The sequence below is a fragment of the Tauraco erythrolophus genome, chromosome 8 (assembly GCF_009769465.1).
Source record: "Tauraco erythrolophus isolate bTauEry1 chromosome 8, bTauEry1.pri, whole genome shotgun sequence".
In the NCBI taxonomy this organism is placed as follows: Eukaryota; Metazoa; Chordata; class Aves; order Musophagiformes; family Musophagidae; genus Tauraco; species Tauraco erythrolophus.
This window is the reverse complement of record NC_141472.1, coordinates 15,851,422-15,873,525: the sequence shown is the minus strand read 5'-3', so window position 1 is coordinate 15,873,525 and position 22,104 is coordinate 15,851,422. Positions and strand designations below refer to the sequence as shown.

Genomic DNA, 22,104 nt, shown 5'->3' with positions numbered 1-22,104 from the left:
AGTTCAGGCTGGGGGGTGGGATGGGGAAGAACTGTTCAAACTGTATTTGAGCTTGCGTTGAACTCCCTGGATCCTTGCGTTTCTGTTTTCCAGACTTGATGGTGCTTTTAGCTCTTGGAATTGGATGCAGCCATGGGGATTCCTGCACAAAGCAAACAAAGAAATTCTCAGTCCAGATCAAGTGTAATTATCCCTGAAATTGTTCTGGTTGGGTTCCCATTTAAGTTCCAGTGAAGATTTGCTAACTAAACTTGTCGCTATTGAAATTTATAGCAATTTCAACAGGAAGGGGTTATTTGCTGAGAGAGGGTATAGCAGATAGAGGGCCTAGTCTCTGTTCCTCTTAGAACCTAAAATCTTTTTGTGCTCAAAACACTGTGCTGTAGGGTGTTCACGCTTGAGGGAAGCAAAGTGTTCAGACTGGTTCTTGAGTTGAAGTTCAGCTCCCCAGGCCCCTGTATTTGTGATCTCCAGGCTTGATCGCTCCATTACCATTGTACTGGAGTGAGTAGTGTGTACTGGAGAAGCTCACAATAGCTTAAAATGCAGCAGTGCATCAGTTTAGCAACACAGATGAGTATTATCCTGTTATTCCACTGTTTTATCTATCCAGTACTTCCTATTAAAATATCAAGCCAAATTCACCGTGCTTTTTTTGTTGAAATTTAAAGCCCTGCGTGAGATTATGCAGAGATACTTGAAAAAACGCCATTCACTCCATTATCCTCTTTTCTACTGGGAGCTACTTTTGTCTAGGATGTACCATGTTTCAGAGGTCCTAGACTATTAAACTCACTCTTGGAAGAAAGCAGTGAATGCTTTCTTCAGTTGCTTTTGAATTTGGTAAAGTTCATCTCTGAATGAGAGGCTTTTCTTTAGGAAGTCTACCTTGTTCTTTCCTTCACAAAGTATCTCATTGAAGCTATTTCTTTCTACCTTTTTTTTCTAGAAGAAACATAATGGTAATGTCTTTGCTTTTGAGTACTTAGAACACATTACAGTGATTTGGAGCCATTAAATATGCAGATTAGTAGTGCTCAATGTAAGAAAGATGCAAGCAAACTCTAGCAGCTTGCGGTGCTTTGGATTTTTGTAATGCAGTTACAAAGTCTTCAGAAAAAGCTTTGCTTTTCTATGTGATAGTATAGGAGACTTCACTGTACAAATATTTTATAAATTTGCTTTTCTAAATAATTAATTTCAGTGAACTTGGAATAGGTAATCTTGTTTTTTTAAAAAGTCAGATAAACAAACAAAAAAAAAAACCTACAAAAAACTGCCTACCCCCTTACCCCCAACATGCTGCCAGTCTTCCAGCATTTCTGGTGGTGGAATATTTCTAATTATAGTCAGACCTGGATAATTCATGTGGGTTTATTCATAAGTAATAATATTTGAAATATTTAACTGGTAAACAAAACTGCATTGTGCTTTATATCTAAACATATTGTACTGAAGTTTTAAAGCTTAAATAATTCACATACATAAGAATTAACTTACTGTTAAGGTTGCTCAAATTTTCTGTCAGCACATTCTTAAAAAAAAAAAATCAAATTAACTGACCTCGGCCCTCCCAGGTAGCTGTAAAAAAACCAACAGAGTTGTAAAAATGAGGAAATGTGAAGAAAGTGGTTTGCAATTTGGAAGGGATGAACTGCAGGAGAGATGTATTCTAGATGTCAAGGGAGAGGTTTGAATGGTCCTGTTACTTGCATGAAGATTTTTTTATTTTCCTTTTTAATAAACTACTTCTGCTCTACATGTGTAACAGATCTGTTAGCCAAGAGCACCTTCACTGTGTTGCCTCCGGGTCAGCTCATGAAACAGCTCTTCCCTACAGTTTGCTGCTTCTCCTTCTGTTTTGTACCATCGTCTGAGACAAACTGACTCCAATAGGTAACAAAGAGCAAACAGCACAGTGCAAGGCAGTTATGGAGTACGATGCTGGTTGGATACTTTCATTTAGTGAACCGTAATAAAATGGCAGTCTTTGACATCGCGGTGAGACGAAACTAGAGGTTGTAAAGCAAAGCTTTCAGTTTTTCAGTCTTGCTGAACATGATCAAACATCTTCTGAATACTAAAAGAGTGCATAAATTTTGAATTTCTTATTCTAAAAAGAAGAAAGAAAACATTGCCTTTTATATCTACTCAAAATGTTTCTAAAAATCTTCAGAATTGAATAGAATACTGAAATGAAAGCTGTGTATCCACAAACACGAGCAACATCTTTGTGTCTCACTGGGTTAATTATTGTGTAGAGCACTTTGTAACTTGCTGGAGTGCTCTGATGTGATTTGCTTCGGTCAGACCTAACTGAAAGAAAGTAGTAGTTAGGTATTGAGTTGACATGTACTAAAAATAGTTTGGGACTTTGTTTACTCTGCTATTTAATGCCATTCTTTTGGTTTCTGAGTTCTGAGGAACTGGAAACATGGGAGCTGTTTTGGCCTAGAGTGTAGTTTCTCTGTGTATTTGAAACCAGCTTGAGCATCTTCTGTGGAGAGGTTAGGAAACTTGGAGCTACTTAAAGGAGCTAGGCAAAGGCATGAGAGGAGATAGATTAACTATTTCCTTCCACTTCGTGGCAAACACATACTGAACATGACTCTGGGATATTTTTTTTCTAGGAAATCATCGATACGAGTAGAGAATGTTTATTTTAAAATGGGAATAAACAAAAAATTGGACTTTCTGCTGGAAGACCGTTTTATTTCCAGCTCTTCTCATGGCATACTTTTTTTCTTATTTTTCTCAAAATCAAAGAAACAGACATTAACTTGAAACAGTCATGTTTGTCCAGGAACACATGCAAGCAATAGGAGAATTGATAACTCACGCTGTTTTCTGTCTTTCGGAAACTCACTCATTTGCTCGTGTCACCTGTCGTGCTCACGTAAGCAACAGTGATGTGTTTCTGATGACTTAAAAATCCTAGGAGAGGTTGAAAAATACCATTATGATTCATAAGGATTTATTGGAAATAACAATATACTCTCAGGTGATCTGTCTCTAGTTTAAATTGCCTGCTAGGTTTAAGATAAGCCAGTAATAGTAATGTCTTGGCTCACAGGAGTCAACTCAGATTTATTAGTAATACCCATTCATAAATTCATGGTAACAATATGCCTGTAATTTCAGATCCTAAAATAAGGTTTTATATACAGTTGCACAGAATTAAAATGCTACACAGTTGCCTTAATTTCTTCTGAGAATTGGGATCAAGATCAAGGGCTTTATGTAGGGCAGTGTGTTTTCTTCCATTTGGATGCAGGCAACTCTCAATTGCTTGAAGAGATCCAGACAACGTTTTAACCCTTGTTCACTTGTCTACTGTCTAGGTTAAGATGGTCTCATGGTCCCTTAGAAACATCTTTAAGACTGATAGCCTGTTTTTCCTCTTGACAAGTTCTTTTTCAGAGTTAGGTTTCAAGTATGCCAACAGAGAAATTTAGGAGCATCTCTAGTCTGGGGTTTACCTGTCAACTAGAGGCCTGGCAAGACCCATTTGTCTTGTTTTTTTTTCTTAGGCCATCACGATGGGTCCCTGGCCACAGTGCTGGTGAGGTTTTGTTGAGAATGAAGGTTGGCAATTTCATTTGGAGAATGCCCGGAGCCAAGGAAAGGATTTCTAAGAAAATTAATTCCTTCCTATACTGAGATATGTTGTGAGAGTTCTGTATTATCTTTGTGATCAGATATGTTTTTGGAAGAACTCCACCTGCACACACATGCTCTTATACATACATATATATAGAAATATTAAAAAAATAGTTTTAGATTTTAATATCTCTTAAAGTATGGAGGAAATGGTTAAATATTAGATGTCTACAGAACAATGCCAAGATTGTTACCAAGAAGCCACTTAGACTGAAGCAAGCTGATAAGTCTTCCCTTAACTCAATGCCTTAATCTCCTGAAAAGTAAATAGATTTGCAGCCCGCAAAGTTAAGGGGAAATACTTAACTCCCAGCAGGAATGAAAGTGGCTTTAATCTAAACAGGCAGTGTAATTTTTAGCACCTTGTGTTCAAGGGCTGCATTCCAAACCAAGGAAGCTCTGCACTAATCACAAACTGTGGTTCCCTGGCACGTTGTGGAAGTGTCTTGGGGAAACACTTGATGAGAGGTCTCTGAGAGCGTTCAAGTCCTTGTCATGCTATAGATTTGGTCACTCATGGGACCCTGATCTTTGTGATTTATGTGAAGACTTCTGATTTCATGGGGTATGGCAGATGTGTTTCTACCTTAGCTTTTTAGCAAAGTATTTCCTCTGTAACCTTTTGCATTTCTTTAGTCGTTATCCTTTCAAACAGAGTGCAGCAGAAGCTGTATTTCAATACCTCTTGACTGCACTGTATTTTCAAGAAATTAATTCTTGTCTCATCTCTTGATATCCATGTAGATTACTGGCTAGTCTGTATACCACTATTGGACAGAAGAAGGGTTCTTTGGCTATTGCATTAGTGCCTAAAGGGGATCATATATTGAAACATGAGACGTGTCTGAGAGTTTGGTGTTAATTTTCTTTAATTGCTGATGTCAGTCCAGTGTTCAGCATTTGACAAGGGCAAGCAGTGAAGGAGGTACATCTTGGACATCTGGAGAAAAAGCTTCTAAGTTACTGTATATGCTTCTGTTTATTTCATAGAGAGTGAGCTCTGCCCACTTAATTAGAAAAGCAGGCTGGTTTTTTTCATGTTCTTAACATGGCTTGGTTAATAATGTTTCTGTGACACCTTTTTTTGGATTGTTGATACTGTTGGCCCCTGAATTGTGCGGCCACGCCTGTGCATACTGAACTGCAGGAAATGATGTAGCTGTTCTACAAAGATTTAGTCAAAGCTAAAATATTCGTCTGAGCGCACCATCTGTCTTATGCTCTCTCCCCTCTATGCAGTCTTCAGGCTTCAGCATTACTGATGCACAGAGTCACATTCTGATTGTTGTCTCTCTAGCTCTGCAGTGAGAATGTTCTAAATATTCATAATGTTATGTATATATCATGCTAGATGGCTGTGTATCATAGAAATCCTAGACTTTAAGCACGCTGTCATCCATTGTTCAGTAAACACAATTACATTGCCCTATCTTTCATCTCTTCTCTAATGAATCCATGCTAATTGATTAATCAGTGCTGTTGCTTCACTATGATAATCCCATATGAGAAATAGTAGTAACATAACTAGCAATTACTAACATATGTTATACACTGAGGAAAACATAATGTGGTACACTGTAAGTGGCAAACCCAGATGAGGAGGAGGAAGGTGCCTTGGCCAGGCCTCGCATTCCACGGCACAGCTCTGCCTGCTGGGAGGAGAGGGGGGCCAGCCCTGCGGATTTGAGGTGGTCTTTGGATGTGATTGTGACCCACTGATGGCTGATACAGGGAGTATCTCAGGCTGTCACCAATTAGTGGTGTGTTACAAAAAGGTATGACTGAGAAGATGTGGGCGGTGTGATCAGCTGTATCCTGTTGAAAGTTTCATCTGGTGTCGGTTACTGAAGTGACTGTCTTCTTGACTTAAATATGGCTATGATAGTGACTTCTCAAGCGAGATAAAGAGCATTCTTGTACCATTACAGCATTTTACTGATGTTACTGGTTTAACTTCCAAAGCAATGAGTTGAGATTTCTGGTCTAAGACAAAGCTTGACGTTGGTGCTTAGCAGGCCGATGGATGGTAATGATCTAATTTTCCTTGCTATTACAGAATCAACAGAACTATGGATTCCTATTGACCACCCTGGCTTGTTAAAGGCACCACATTATATGCTTCATGCATAAAGAGAGCAGCAAAATATCAAATACAATCTTTAGTGAAGTCCCTTTTTTAACCTTGAAAATGAGTGTAGTTTTTAAATTTTGGAGACTGTTGTTGTTCGCTCCCACTGTCATTGGTGGTGATGATATACATAATTTTCATTTGGATGAAGAAGACAGCTAAATTCAGTAAAGAATTTATTGCAAGGAATGCGTGGCTAAAGTTGTATGTTCAACTTTTAGATAATATACATTCTTTAGAAGCATTTCAGATAATATTGAGGGCATATTGGTGTAGCAAAAGCAGAAAGTTTTGATTTGGTATTTTTTTGTGTGTGTTTTTTTTTCCTTTTCTGTATTGTGATTAGTGGGTTTTTTTGTTTGTTTGAGGGGTTTTTTTAAGTGTTCAGAATTAGTAGTTTTATGTGGTGTGAATAAAATCCAAATTCTGTTTTTGGTGAAATGTTGATGTGGTGTCATGCTGTCAAGATAAGATTTAGATGTTCGCTAAGTAATACTTTCACCATTACCCTGGTGTAATGTATAGCGGTTTCAGAGATTCTTCATTTACTTTTAAAAAGGAATACAGCCAGTTCCTCTTTGCACAAATAAGAAAGGATTTGTAGTTTGCAAATCTCTTGTAAAAGGTTCTGTCAATTAAAGATCTTGGGTTGGGAAGCTTAAAGTGAGTCAAGCTGGGGAAAATAATGGTGATGTTCTCTTACTTTGAGAAAATTTGATGGATATTTTTGTAAAAATAAGAATTTCATTCCTAAATTTGCAATATTAATTGCCCAATGGCAGTTTCCAACCAAGATAAGGGATTAGTGTGTATTCGTAGAGCTAATGATGGTGCACTTTTTAAATGATGCTTGCTGCCGTTGGAATGCTCACAAGTAATTTATATAGTAACTCAAATGTCCAAAGGTTGTGCTCTTTCTTTGAACACAGATTTTTGTCTCCAAGTGGAAGATAGAGAAGAAATCACAAGTTTTAGCTTGGAAACACCTACTTCTTCACTGCCTTACCTTGCTGATAGCACTGGTAAACGTTCTCTGTAAATAAAAGATTACCCATGGATTTCTGGACAGTAAATTTAGCAATAGTCCTTAAAATATAATTAAAACACTGAAAGGTAAATAACATATTAATATCCTATAAGAATATCAGGATTTCTCTACGTGACCTCTAACACTTGGGCACAAGAGTTGCCATGCTTCAGGTCAGCGAGAATCTTTTAAAATGCTCTTAGCATGCATGAGCTCAAATTAATAATCTTGTTGAGATGTAAATAATACTGGCTTAAGCACACTGACCTCCTAGTACTGCTATGTAGTGTCTAGTTGGCTTGCAGTGCAGGCAGAGAGCTCATGTATGTCTTCAAAAGACAATAGACACCCACACAGTCAGAAACAGCAGAGGGGTATTTAAGTCAGTAAGGTTCTCTACCTAATTTTGCTTCTCCTTTCTCCTGTTAATATAGTTTTCATCAGGAAAAGAGCTATACTTTGATTTCAACTGTTTCTGCAGGTGTTGGTAAACTAATTTTTATCTGATACTGGACGGACCCTGACGTTTTCTAATTGTAGAAAATAGGGGTTAATTTTCTAAAATTCTGTACCACCCTATAGAATCCTAATGTGTTTTCTGTCATGAAGACCCCTCTAGAAGTATTCAGTAGCATATGTATGTTTGAATGCCTACCTGATCAAAGTAGACAATTGAAATCAACATGATAAATGGAGGAGACTGCTAATAAACTTATCCTCTGTTTTAATAAACTTATCCTCTGTTTTAAAGGTGCCAATGATGATATGGCTGGCCAGTTACTCCATCCTTTCAGTAATTATTCTGATATTAACAGCTTCTAAAAATTGCAAACACTTTTACCATATTACTTATGTTTCCAGTAGTTTTTTGGTTGATGTTGGTGTGTGGGTTTTTTGGTGTCTGTCTTTTTTTTTTCTTTTCCCTTACTGAAACATTTGCTTTTACTTCTACTGGCCAAGAACCAATTCTTGAAGGGCTAAATCCAAATATTTATCAGTATGCTATCAGTGCTTTTAAAAGCAGCTTTCTACCGCTTTGGAAAAGACATTGCTCACACCTCACCCTGGAAATTCTTAAAACGTTCAGCTTAAGTACAGAGTTTTATGTGCAGGAGAGCTAATTCTGGAGACTTTTAACTGAGGCAATTTTTCCATTTTTCTCTTCCTCCGAGCCCTTCACAAAGGGAAGTACTTAGGCACTCAAGCTGCACCTCTTCCTTCCCTTCACCCATGCGAAACAACTGCCAAGAAAGGTGTGAACTGCGGTACTGTTACAGCTAGTGGAAATTATTTTTTTTGTTCAGTATTAGAGAAGTTTTCCATGTGAAGACTCTTGGAGAGTTTCATGACCAGAATTATATATAACAATTTTGATCTCCAGGCCTAAACCAATCCTTGCTTCTCTTAAAAATAAAGAACTTGCTGTTTGCATAGGACTTTTAAGAGCATTGCTGTTTCTAGGCAGAGAACGCTCATCAGCTAGGTTTTTGAATGGTTAAGATTGGAAACAAACTGGGAGGAGGTAGAGCAGGAAAGGTTAGGGAGAACATGTTGAAGGTTGGTATTGGCAAGGTGTGTTTTACAGGTAGAGGTTGAAAATTTGCAGAAGAGCTCAGTGGGAGTTAAGAGGTGAGAAACTGGCTGGTGTAGCTTGTGTCCCTGAAGAAGTGAGGCTCCTGGGAGCTGTGTTTGGTATTAACAATATCTTAATATCTTGCCTGTGTAGAAGGCTTCAAGGTGCCTGCTGACTTTGGTCCAGTGATGATTAGGGGGATAGAAGAACTTGCCTCCCATGCTTAACCCCATGAGGTACTCTTCTCTCTGGCTTCTTGACGTGAGAGTGCCCTGTTTACTATTGAGAATTTGCCCTCGTATTCTTTTGGCAGAAGTTGCTGACCACATAAGCAATAATTTTGAAAATGTACATGTGTACATATGATGTTCCTGTCCCTATTTTCACCATGATACTGAGTGCTTCAGCTGAACCGTGCCCGTGATGCAGTTGCTCCTCATCTGCTTCAGTGCAAAGTCACCCAGAGTAGTCGGACCTGCCGAGGAAGGGGGTTTCAACCAGCTTGAGTTTTGCGTTGAGCAACAATGTATGTAATGCAACAGTACGTTTCAGCTGCAGTGGTAACCCTCAACAAACAATTTGGGGCAATAATTTCTTACTCCAGACTGACTGCCAGGAGAGTGTGTCTGTTTATGCCCTTGGTTTGAAATATCTTTTTAAAGTGCCAGGACCACAGCTCATGGCAGAATTCAAGAAATCCATTGGTAGTTGAGAGGTGAAAATGTTGCTGTTGTGGTTGCTGAAACTGTCGTGTAATTGCTTAAAGCCGTACTGTATTATGGCATTTCTTTGTGCTGTGCTAATTAAACATGAATCCACTTGCATATTATTAAAAATATCTGAAGATGTACAGCTATTCTTCTGTTGAAAAATATCTTTTACCAGTCTGGTAGAATACATTTCAATTGACAGCATTGAAAGAAGCTGTATGATTCTCATTTTCATATTTGTTGCCTGCCTAAAAGTCATCTTTAGCAAGTGATTAATTGCATTTGTAGATACTGCACAATTGCATCAATTATCCGTTTCAAATGAATTTCGTTCTGAGGAGTTGGGAGGATGATGTAGTTTAATCAGTAAGTGAAATGGAAGTATTGTAAGCTGTTTAAAAATACTTATCACATTTTATGGAGACAGTGTGATTTAAATCAAGCAGACTGCTGGAAAAGTAAGAAATACGCAGTAACAAACGCTAATATTTTTTTCCTTTGGTTTAGCAGCATTTTATTAGCTTGCTTTGCATTGGTTTTCATCCTTGATGCATTGATGATAGTTAGACAGTTAGATATGTATAACTTTATATGTATAAGACGTATAACTTTTATTCAAATAGGGTTATCATCTTTTAGCCCATGCTTGGTTATATTGTTACTAAAATAAAAAAGGGCTTTTGTGTTCCTTGAGCTGTATGATCTTGGGGATCATCTTCTGTATGCAATGTCAGCTGTTGCATTTGTTGCTGTAACTAAAGGTAAACACCTTTACTTTGTAACACAGACTAATTGGTTTGGGAATATTTATGAAAGTGCAGATTTTTAAAGCTAAAAATAGTGCCGTGGCTTTTTAAAACTCATTCTGGCTGTCAGAAATGCTCACATGATCCTGAAAGTGTTGCTAAAAATGTTCAATTTTTAAATATGTAATTAAAATTGTCTGTTGTGAGAGCAGTAGATGAGACATTTCCTGCGTTTGTAAACTAAGCATCCCTTCCACCCCCAGGTTTCCTTATATCTGACTGTTTGTTGTATTGGTAGGATCTGAACTCCCACTGAACCTTCTTGGAAGAAGGTTTACTGTTGGCCAAGTAGGGAGAGCCAGCTCTGCAGCCTGCCACCCTGCTCTGTGACCTTCTGCTTTAGGGTTTGGATGCCTTTCCTTTGTTTTTAAAAAGCTAGCTCCCTCAGGGAATACAATACTGTAAACTGGAACTTCAGACATACATTTTCACTTTTAACTTTGTCATTAAAAGAAAGTTTCAGATAAAAATACTTTCCCTTGGGTATACCAGACTGCTTCAGTCCTGCTTTGAGTAGACACCATGTGTATTTCTTATTAATGGATCTTACTTATTTCTTTCAATTTTATTGTTAGTGTTTGATGATCATTTTATACTCCAAGTATACCCTGCACTCAGGTTTTTCTCCAGTTTTTTGTGTAGACTTCCTAGTCTCTAAATTTATCTAGTTCTGAGATTTGTCTGATGTTGCTTATTGTTTAACAAGGTGGGGTTTTTTTTCTAAGTAGAAGAGCATGTTTTCTACTATCTAGCTTTTCTAGAAGTGGTATGTTTGCAATCTTATACTACTTGCAGAGTTACTTCTTGTCTTAAGAATACTATTCTGAGGCTATCAGGGAGAATTGAGGTGGTTTAGGGCCCTTTTTATGGCCACTGGTGGCCCGTGAATATTTCTAAAGCTGTTTTACTGGGCTAGGTGGTACGGTCCACTCGTGGGTGAACTTGCAAAATGTTGCTGCAGAAGAACCTCAACAAAAGATTTCTTATTAGCTAAAATGTAGTGCAAAACTACACTATAACCAGAGTTTAGTTAGAAAACGGATCTGGTGCAGGTTTTTTAAGATACCAAAATCCAGGTTTTCTGGGTTGCAATGATAGTGAGAAACCAGAGCAATGGTGCTGGTCAGTCTCCTGGCTGTCAGGGCAGCCATCTGCTGTGTTAGCTGCTCAGGGCTGCACCCTTCGTTCGACATAAAAGTAGTTCTGACTGTTTTCAGTCAATTCTGTCTCTCCCTCTCTCTTTTTCTACTCAGAAGCTGATACCTCCACATGTCTGTCCAAAGGTGCCACTATTGCTTTTTTCCCCCCAGATGTTTTTGTGTTTATTATGAGATGAGTATTTTCAAAAATTAAACAAAAAACGGAGAATTTCTCATACTCTCTCACCTCAATAAGACCCATGACTGATTACAGCATGTTTGTTGTTGAAGCTAATGCATAGCTGACTGTTGAATTGAGAAGACTGTGCATGTTCGCAAAGTAGATGATGTTACTGCTATGTTCTCTGTCACTCTTTCTACTGTTACACATACACATTACCTAATTTGAGAGCTGTCATGTAATGAATATGAGACTCTCAAGCATTTGAGTTACAATTGTTTGCGGAGGACTGTTATTTAACAGGATCCCTCTCTTCTGCTTCAGTCCTAATTTGAAGAACGTGCTTTTTGCACCACTAAAAAAAATATTGCTTAATTCAAATTATCCCTATGTAAATAAATTTTAAAACTTCCACTGTTCTTGGATGCATATTTTTTTCTTGGCTTTTGTTTTTACCACACCATTATGCATTTTATTCCTATTTCCTAAGCGAAAACTGCAATCGTGTCACTGTCACTGTAAATCTATTACAGCGTCAGCTGAATTTGAGTCAAGTTTTGGGAATCAGTGTCATTAATTCTGCTACTATTGAATCAGTCTTTAAAATATGAACAAGAAGTTGAGAATTTTTGTGTGTATTGGGTCATTATCTTCTAATAGTGTCTTTACTTGTGCATTGTTGGTTTGCTGTAGTTCTGCTAGTTGGGCAGGAGATGATCTGTTCAAATTTACTGTGCTTCTCGTAATGGTGAAGTATGAAAGGAATTTGTGCACTTGTAGTGATTGTTATGTGACTACAGCTCTGACGTTCTCAGAGAGCTTAATTATCATTTCAGTGTTATGAATCATGTTTCCTTGATCAGTTAAGACTTTAAATGTATCTGACTTTGTGTTTACTGACTTGAATGTGTGATAATCTGTGATATGTGTGAGCATGATATACCTTCAAATCAAAACAGGTGGTGGGGTGCAGGATGGGACACTGAACTTCCCCCTGTGGCATTTCTGAAGTCCCTCAGCACACTTCTGTCCAGCTCAGGAGAGGGCAACTTTTCTTTAGGAGCTTTTACCCTTAAATAAATAAGTAAATAAAAACAACTAACAACAACAAAAAACACACACACACGCACCCCCCCCCCAAAAAAAAAAACACCAAAAAAAAACCCAAACCCAACCCAAGCTGAAATTGCAGTTATGGACATCAAGCTTCATCCTCTAATTCCTCACAGAAGTTTTATGTTGGGGAATGATGAAAGCGTGGAAGTGTGAGACTGTCAGGCACCTCACAAGGCTGGACCGTTATTTTCTGGCACAGGAATGAACATGCCTTGAAACGTTTGTGATGTGTTTTTAAATCTGTTCTTGAAGACCTCTATTGAAGGTCTGATACCCGACATAACTATAATAACCCTATTATCTGGCTTCAAGACACTTTTTGCTGTTTTGGTCTTTAGCAGAAAAGAAAGCTATTGGTTGCTATCTTTTTGTAGGAACCTCTTACTTATGTTGGAGTGTAACTCTGCCCTTACGAGTTTTGTGCTGCGTCACTAAACAAACCTAATTTCCAGTATGAGATTAGACTTGTTGATCAAAGAATGGTTCCTTGTGGTTTAGAACCTGTGAATCAGAGTCAACAGAAACATGAGATGAATTGCGTTCTGAACATCAGTATTTGTCATTACTGTGAAATTTGTTTCCCAAGGAAGTGTAGATGGAGGACAAGTATGGACGTAACCTCGCTACATCAAGAACAGTAACCAAAAGCCTGGAAATATAGAAATAACATAGCTTATACAGACTTGTGTAGACTGCAAGGGAGGCATTAAATAGCAAAACAGTTCTGAGGCATGAGCAGCAAGTTCTGTCAGGCACTGAGCAGCACTGTGTCGCAGCCAGCATCTGGAAGAAAAGAGTCTAGTTAATTCACAACCCAAAATCTGCTTGTGGCTTGGCTATTTTCAGCCTTCCAAAAAGAAGAGCTTTTGTAGCACCAGTGCTTTCAGTGGTTAGCTAAAGGAGGTTAGCTTTGTTGGTAACGTTATTATTAAGAGGTTTGTCTGCTTTTGACATCTGTTGCTAGTAAAGCACTATCTTTTCTCAAGATGAAGTCAACATATGAAGGCTGTGTGTCAGATTTCTGTTGCTAATGCCCTGCTTGAGGTTGGATTCCTGATTTATGAGGTTAGGATGGAATACGCTTCATATAACAAGAATTGCTCCTTGACATGTGGTTCCACTGTGAAAAGTGATTGGAAGAGATGTCACATACTCAATATATGTTTTTAAAAATAGTTCTTCCAGTAGTGACAGAAGTTTGCTTTCAGTGAGCTATTTTGGTCCTGCAGTGGAAGCCAAGTCTTTTGGCTTGTGCTCTGATTAACAGACAAAGAGAATTGCTACTGGTATTATAGGTTCAAAAGCGGTGTGTGAACCAAAAGAGGATCCAGCTTGATTTATATTCCAAAGGTTGGCTTGCAACCCACTCTCACCCCCAACTCTCTTGACACTTATAAACTGAAAATAAGTTATACAAATCTTTGGGGAACTGAAAACTCCAAACCTTTAAAACCGACTTTCTGAGTAGAGCTATATTTTGAAAGAAATTGGAAGTTTTAATATACAGTGTAGAGCTGTTATTGAAAATTAAATTACCTGTCCAGTTGGCTTTGTTCTTTGGAATTAATTCATAACATTGCTACCTTTTGCCTTGAGACAACTTCATATGGCAAGTATGTACACTGGAAAACTGTTCCACTGCAAGAAGAAAAAAAATAATGATTAACTTTAGGCTTTATCTAGTTAAGATCAAGCTCTGAATTGAATTCTCTTAGTGTGTTGACAGCTGAAGATTTATGTCTTCCAGCTATATTCCTGTTGCAGAGTTGGCAGAAGTGACCTCTCCAAAGAAGGTCTTTGTTACAGATTTTGCTCTGTTTACATTATTGCCATAAGGGTCGCAATGAAGTACAGTACATTAAAGCTAATATATCACCTGCTGACAGTGGTCTTATCTCGTTGGTACCTCTTTCCCTCTCCCAGTATGGAAAAAATGCAAACATTACAAGTATAAGGATCACAAAAATAAAGTTAAATAATAGTTTTCAAGAACTTTGACAATTATGTCAGATCTCTGTGTGCATTGTATTTTTGTGTCTGGCCAAATGGCTTCATAATTTCTTTTTCTGTGAAGTGACTGTGAAAATATGTCTTTACCAGATAAATGCTACTAAGAGAGAGAAAAAGCAGGGGAAAAAAAAGTTGGGTTTATCCAAGGTCTGTGGAATCCATTGTGAGAAAGAAATCGGCTTAGAATGGGAAAGTGTGACATTCAGGTTAGGCAGACAAGGAAGCAGTACCACGAGCATCTCCATTGGAAGCATGGTGAGACCCTGGCACGACGAGCAGGGCTTTATATACTCTCCTCTTTCTCTGAATGCTGTCATGTACGCTGCATACAGAATGTGTCTTTCAGTCCTCACTGTCAGTGAGATGGTGTGACTTACGATTTGTTTTCTCTTCCAAATACTGACTCAAAAATAGAAGTACAGCCATTGTTCTATATGCATAAATATGTACATAGTTTCAAAATGTGCTTCGAAATCTCTCAACAGGGTGCTTCCCAGGTATCCTTTCAGGATGGGGAGGTGAACCTCACTGGACCCACAGAACTGTTGTTGGCTCAGAGGACCCGGCTCCCTGTCAGGTAGGAACATCTTCTGTTTGGTGCTGACTCAAGCATGGTTTATCAACATGCAAACCAAGACTGACTTCTGATTCCAGCTGCATGTGTGAAATCTGCGTTGTGCTCGTCATTTTCATGATGTCTTACTCCTCATACCTTTTCCATCCTATAAATGCTGAAGCACATATTTGCACATAGCAGTCTTTCACCCTCGTTGATGAATTTGAATGTTTTTATGGTGCTGTTTGTACTATAAAGCTAAGGCGGAAATGTGCTACTATTGTATACTCAGTGGTTTTGCTTTCTACTCAGTCCTACAGGTTTTTAATGTCTTAAGATAGAGGATATTCTTAGGTAGTGTATTATATCTCGATAAATAATTGGTCAGCTGAACCATATAATCTTAACATGATCTTTCTCAGTTAAAATGTCCACGTCTGTCTTTGAGCAGTAAGGTTATTACTTTGCTATATCTTATAGTAGATTTTATATTTATACACTGTGAAAACCATAGCCAATATTTGGAATATTTCCCCGTGCATTGCCGCACTATAGTCAGATGGAATGCATCCTTTTCCTCTCTTCATTTATAACAAACCAGAGATGGCCAGTGCTGTTATAACTGAAGGTGGCAGTGGTCACATTCGTAGTTTGGGAGATAACTTTTGTTTTGACCAGTCTAAATTTTGAATTAAACTTAGGTAATTATATAATCTGCACTGGAAGCTAATACAGTAAAATTTGAGAGCTGCATAGCTGAAACAAGAGGAAACTAGGTGTTCTCAAAAGGCTTAATAATGAGCTTTGGGGTTTATTGTTCCTGAAATTACAGGGAAAATTCTAAACAAATGAAATGAAATGAAAAAAAAACTTTTGCAGATTATATTTGTTATGCCAGAGTTAAAAAGCCAGGCTGCAATACAGTGTCACAAGGTAGGTCAGTCCGATCCTCAGTGGTGGTAATAGAGAATTTGACCTGGCAAATTTATAGCAAAATGTTTCCATGCTGCTATTCTCCTGTCCCACCATAAGCTTAAATTTCAGTTTTAACTGGTGATTCAGGTTGTGGTTGAAATCACCTTTTTGAGTAGGCAAAGGCATTCAGTCTTTTTGTCCAGTATGTTGTGTTGCAGAACTGTAGTGGTATCATAGCACAGTATATAATGAAATCAAAAATTGTTATATGGCAAACTTGTGTGTGACAGCTAAAATGTCTAAAATTAATTTGTTCAGGTTTTGATAATAGCAAATAATAATTTGCTATGGTTCTGCAGCTTACAGTTGTTTGTCAAAACAGTATAAAATAAAAACCATGAAGTAAACAGTATCTGCATGCCTTAATCTTAAAGTATTTATCCGTGGAAACACTTGAGAAAAAACAAGTGTTAATGTTCCCCATTTTCCCTTTTTGGGGTCTGGGAAAGAGTTGTGAAGTTGTATACCCAAAGCCTGTGGGGAAGTTTGCAAGAGCAGAGACTCTAACCTTGGTGGTCCTCTGGGCCATGCCAGGATTTTGGTAGAAGGATCATCTTTCCTGTTAGAGCATGTGAAAAATCAGTCTTTTCCATGCAAGAGAGATAATTTCTTCATTTTCCTTATTCTTTGAATCATCATTCCTTTTATGGGAGATTTTTTTGTCTTTGTAAGGTTGTGCTTTTCAACTCATTTGCTTGCTTGCATTTTTTGTCCCTCACGGAGACCACCTTGTCACCTACTTTGTGTGCCATTTTGTAGTTTCTTCTCTTGCCTGCTGGTACTGATATATATTTTTAAAATGGTGTCATCACAAAAAGGAACTGGAGTGCTCTTCCAGCTTTCTCTGCGCCTGCTGGACCTCTAAGTTACACACTAGCTGATTAGTGTTCATCCTGCAGGTATAGAACTTAGTCAGTTTAGTTGCTAATGCTTATTTTCTCTTTGTGGAATGTTGCTAAAGACTTCTACAGCTTGTTTCACCTGAGTTAATTATTATGCATCACCAAACGTGTGCACTTATTTGTCTCTTGATCCGTTAATTTGTAATGAGGATTAATCAAGCTCTGTGCATACTGTGCTCATATTTGCTGTTGTCCTTATGCCTTTGCTAGGGTGGTTTAGATCATCTAAGTCGTCTTAGGACTTTTCTGAGAGCATAATATTGTTTATTGCATTAAACAAGTCATTGCTTGCATTTGGGATTCTTCAGAAGAAGGTTGTGATATTCACTTGCTTTTAATCTTCATAACCTGATTTCAATGGCTGTTGGAAACATTGACAATGAGAGAGACCCCTGTGATACTTTTCAGAGGCATTCAGTTTTCTGAAGTGGCCAAGTCTTCTCTGGCGTGTCACAAAACAGTTGATAATAAGCCTAGATTTCTGTACATCTCTTAGGATTTTTGTTGAATTCTGCAAACTGTCTTGACAGACAAGTATGGAAGGGAAAGTGATAAAGAATATAGATTAGGACCCACTCAATTAATGCCTGAGCATCAAAGTGTTGAACAGTCAGGGAGCAGAGGGAAAGTTGGCCAGAACAAGGAATTCCCAAGAACCCTTGTGCATTGGTTGCTATTTTTTTTGAGGTAAAAGTTGTCTTAATCTGGATTGAGATTGGTGCATTAAGAAGAAATGTTGGCCAAAAAAAACCCAGCAACCCCAAATAAAAGAGAAAGGAGCAGTGTTTCTTTGAATGCAGAGTCCCAGCAAAATAGTTCCACCAAAGTATACCTTGCTTGTGCTTCCCGTGTCCTGAGGAGATTTTTAAAAACACTGTTTTGCCTGCTAGTGTTGAGATGGTAGTATGAGGATTTTCCTCTCAAAATTGTGAATTATATTCAAGTATTTCTAATATATTCCAATTTCTCCAAACAGTGAACTTAAGATGAATTTAGAACACATGATTTCATAAAGCAATGTTAATTAGTATTTCTGTGGAAACCACTGGACTTTCAAAAGCCAAAGATTTTAAATTTTAAGGCAATGATTTTGATTCTTGTATTAAAAGTGAAGAGGTCGGGTTTTTTCCTAAACTTTTTCCAAAAGTTTTTTAATTAGAAGTAATAGATTTATAAAGGAAAATAATGAGTCACTACAGGCCATCTATCTTACTGGTATCTTAATTTGATTGCATATAAGTAAAGGTTTTATTAATAAAAGAATATTAATTAAAATACTATTTTTTCCACAAGTAGTAAAACTAGCACCTTAATATCTAATTTGACTCCTTTTACACTGTTCTTTTTGAATCAAAGTGATTTTTATAGTTCTGATTTGTGCAGGTATCTTTCTTGTTGTATTTCAGAGATGTTAGGACCATGAAGGACCACCAAGTCAGGATACCTTAAGCCTTCATTTAAATAAGCCATGTTAAGTGATGTTAATGAAGCTAATATTTCAGCCTAATTGTGGACTATTCCATGCTATGGAAGAAAGAAAACCACTATTGGCCCTGCTGCTTTCACTGGAAGATATTCCTTCCTGTCACTGAGTTTGGTGATAATTATGACCTATAGCACTTAAGCAAAATAGCAGCTAGTCACCTAAGAAAATTATCTGAGCCTTCTAATCAGAGCAGCAGCCTGTTTGAGGTCAGTGTCCCTTTTCTAACTGCAGCCAATAATGGGTATTTCAGAGGGATGCAGAAAAAAAGAATACTGTGATTAATATTTTATGATTGATTGTGAAGACTAGTCAGTTGAAGTTAAAGGCTTCAGACTTGGCTTGTTTTGTATTTCTCACTCAAGAAGGAAAACTGTTCCTTATGAAGAAAATCAGTTCACTGATTTAAGTAGATAAAATTAGTTGCACATTGGGTAGATTAAATGAGTGGCAGTGTGGAGGATTTTTAGCTCCTCTATTCAGAAGCTAGTAGGAAGGAAGTTTCTTTGCCTGAATTCTCTTAAAATATTTCACTGTAAAAGTACTGGGAAACTTTTCAGGACTGTATCCCTCAGGAGTCTGAAAATTTAATTTGACCTTTTGAGCATTAAACTTTGCTAGAAGAAGGACTTGAAACATTGGGTCGTTGGCACATTTTTTAAATGGAATAAATAAAGGCAGGACTAATGATAATCCTCTTGTAATTTCTGAAGATGGATTTTTTATTTATTTGCTAGTAAAGATTGATGTTCAGAGTAAGGGAAGCCAAGCTAATGCCATCAGTGTATAAAACTTAGTATTTTTCCTTGTTTCCCTTCATTTTCTGGACTAGAACTGAAAGATTTTTAAAGTTAACAGCAGGGTCTTAATACTCTACAAAAGTCAGGTAGAAATTTGTCACACACTGAATCCCTTCGCACACTATACATAGAAATACTGCTTTTTAAAAACTTGCTTTTCTTTCCATAGTAAAAATGACTGTATTAAGGAACAGTTAACATGAATCTACTTGGAAGTGGATGTGTAGCTTAATAGCAGTGGATTAGTTGGAACTCAAAAGGGTAATTTATGCGTAGATAATTCATTACGTGTTTTCATTATGTTCTGTTTTGCTGTCTTCCCACTTCTTTTTAGCAGAGGTCAGGGTCAGTTCCTTGGTGTAAGCACTGTAGATACATAATTAAAGCATAACTGCAGCGTTTTATCCTTCTTCATATTTTACTCTTTTTTTTTCTAACCTACTGTGTCTTTCATTAGTATAAAAACACAGAATTGGAACAACTTGATTTAAAGAGAAAAGGACACAAAAACCTGGTGCCTGCAGGCTGTCTGGTTTCTGTCTAAACCTTTAGACAGTTAATCTTGGGAAAACTAAATAATTTTAGTGGGGGCAAAAAGGAGAAATCTGCATTCCAGTAGTATTTTTGTAGATTAATGCATTTTAGTTAGGAGAGGATGATTGGTTACCTCTTCAAACATGAAACTGGAAGATTCTGACAGTATTTAGTAGTAAATATCAAAAGTTGTGGATAGTTTGTTTAGTTTTGTGTAGAATGAAACAGCTGAAATGTGCATGTCTTCTAAAAGAGTGAACAGATTCCTTAGCTGGGCCTGGAAAGCTCCTTGACTCTACATGTTCAGTTGCTTTCTCCTCTCCCTGTAGGGTGCTCTCCATGCCTATGTAGATATTGCTCAGATTTTCATCGTTTGAGTGTATTCACACTGTTTAACATCTTGAGCTCCAGTTTATTCTTCAGGGCTTTCAAGACGTTTTCATCAGAGCTTTGAGAATCTAGTTTAAGAGAGGGAAGGAAAAACTTGGAGAAGGGGTACTGGAGGTAGGTGGGAAATGTGCTATCTGACAGCTTTAGTTGAGCTGGCTACTCTGGAAGCCTCTCTGGAAGCCTGGGTGCAATCAAAACAAAAACAATTTGCAATTTGTTACAATCAGCAACTGTGAAAGTAGTACGTAGACAGTCATTCCCGTCTTTATTTGGTAAATCTGTGCATGCTTCCTCTTTAAAATTCCCTTTAGTGACTTGACATCACTTACAGGCCTGTGCTCTCTACCAAATGTCGGCAGCAAATGTTTATGAATGCTATCCTCTGGATCAGCAGCATTGGCTGGTGAGGCTGGAGGCACGAAGGAACGAGCAAGGAAGTGCTGCTCAATAACTTGATCTGTGAGCTCTCTGCATCTGAGTGACATTTCCTTTGCCTTTTGCTTGGCTGTGGTCAATGCAAATGCCACAAAGCATGTTGAGAATATCAGCTGTGCTTTTCTGTTTGCAAGGGAGACATTGACATGCTATGCTAAGAGATTTTTTCCAGATAACAGCATCTTACTAATCTGTACCTTTTCTTCAAAAAATACAAGGAATTTAATGATCCATTCAAAAGTTTTTGCTTCATTGTGTTTTGCCTGGGTTGGAAGGCTTATGTGCAAGTGTTGAATAAGACTAAGATGGCAAAAAAAAAATGCCATTGAAATGATAAATACTTGATTTGTGTTTACTCAGGCAGCAGATTCTTGTGACATGCACATGATGGCAAATTTTGCCCAGTAACCCATGCAGAGAGCATCTTTTTCCAAGGTACTGTCTTCAGTATGTTACAAAACAATTAGTCCACTTCAGGCTGTGTCTACTGTGTTCTCCGACAGAAGTCCTACCAAGATTCTTCTAACATTTGTGATTTGGGAAGGTCAAAGCACCTCAGCGAACCAAGTCCTGCTACAAAACTCCAAAACGTTCATTTCTGGAGAGAAGTTCCTTTTAAGCATTTATGAGCTCAGTGGTTGAGATAGGTTCTTCAGTATTACTGGATCGTTTGCAGAGAAGCTTTCTGCTGACAGATCTTTTCCCACTGCATACCTGACAAACTGCGCATTCTTGATGCAGTTTTCAGGAGAGGGAGCTATCATATTTAACAGCAAGGGCACTGCTGGTCTGAAGATCAGACTGATTCACCACTGAATATGCACTGCCGAATGTGCAGCGCTGTGTTTAAATTTTGCTTTCCATCTTACAAATGGACTGCTGTGCATGATCACTACACACGCGCATACATCTTCTCTGTCTCCCTCTTTGCCTAACTTTTGCTAAACTCATCAATGTTTTTAATAATATACATGGCAAGCCTTGCTGACAAACGTGGTAGACTGTAAAGGATCTGGCAGAAATCAATAAACATCAAGCAATGAAGAATTTAAATAGAAATGATGACAGCTTCTTCAGGTTAAAAATCAATAGTACAAGGTTGAATGTGGTCTTGGATGCCACAATCAGGTCATGCTAGGCAGCTGTTCTCTCTTCACTGAGACCTCTGGGGTGCTTTTGGTGCAGCAAGGGGAAGGGAGATGCCAGCGTGTGTTTGGAGAAGCCTGGTGCCTTGTTTCTAGTTGGGGGGAGCACTGCAGTTCTGATAAATTTGGTTGAGGTAAATACTTTTTAAAAGTTTCCTTATTTTGATTGCCGTAAGAATACATCTGTACATATTCCGTAGAAATTGAGTTGCAAACTCAGCAAGGACTGTATTTTGTGAGGTAGGAGCTCGCTCTGCTGCATGAAGAACACAGATAGTAGGAGATAGTACAGTGTAGTACCCTGAGGCACTCTCTCTGTGTTGCTCACCAGTGCTCCCAGCCTCTCATCCCCAGCTGCCCATTGGACTCCAGGTCTTTTATACTGACTTGCAAGGCCAGATTTGTTTTTTCTTTTACTGCAAAATGCATTTAAGATGTATAAGAGAGATTTAAAACAAGAGTAGGTCACTAGCAGGTTACTAACTTTTGGAATTTAATTTTTTCCTATTTTGGGGTTGGTTGGTTTGTTTTTTA

The 22,104-nt window shown here is 38.0% G+C and overlaps 1 protein-coding gene across 6 annotated transcripts in view; it reads left to right on the top strand.

The window, feature by feature from the left end:
* The window catches only part of PARD3B (par-3 family cell polarity regulator beta), a 440,643-nt gene that overhangs the window by 183,990 nt on the left and 234,549 nt on the right, over positions 1–22,104 (top strand). For all 6 annotated transcript variants that reach the window (XM_086615493.1, XM_086615492.1, XM_086615490.1 and 3 more), the window contains exon 5: positions 14,836–14,927. In XM_086615493.1, coding sequence (XP_086471619.1) covers positions 14,836–14,927 — 92 coding nt within the window. The remainder of the gene's footprint in view (positions 1–14,835; positions 14,928–22,104) is intronic.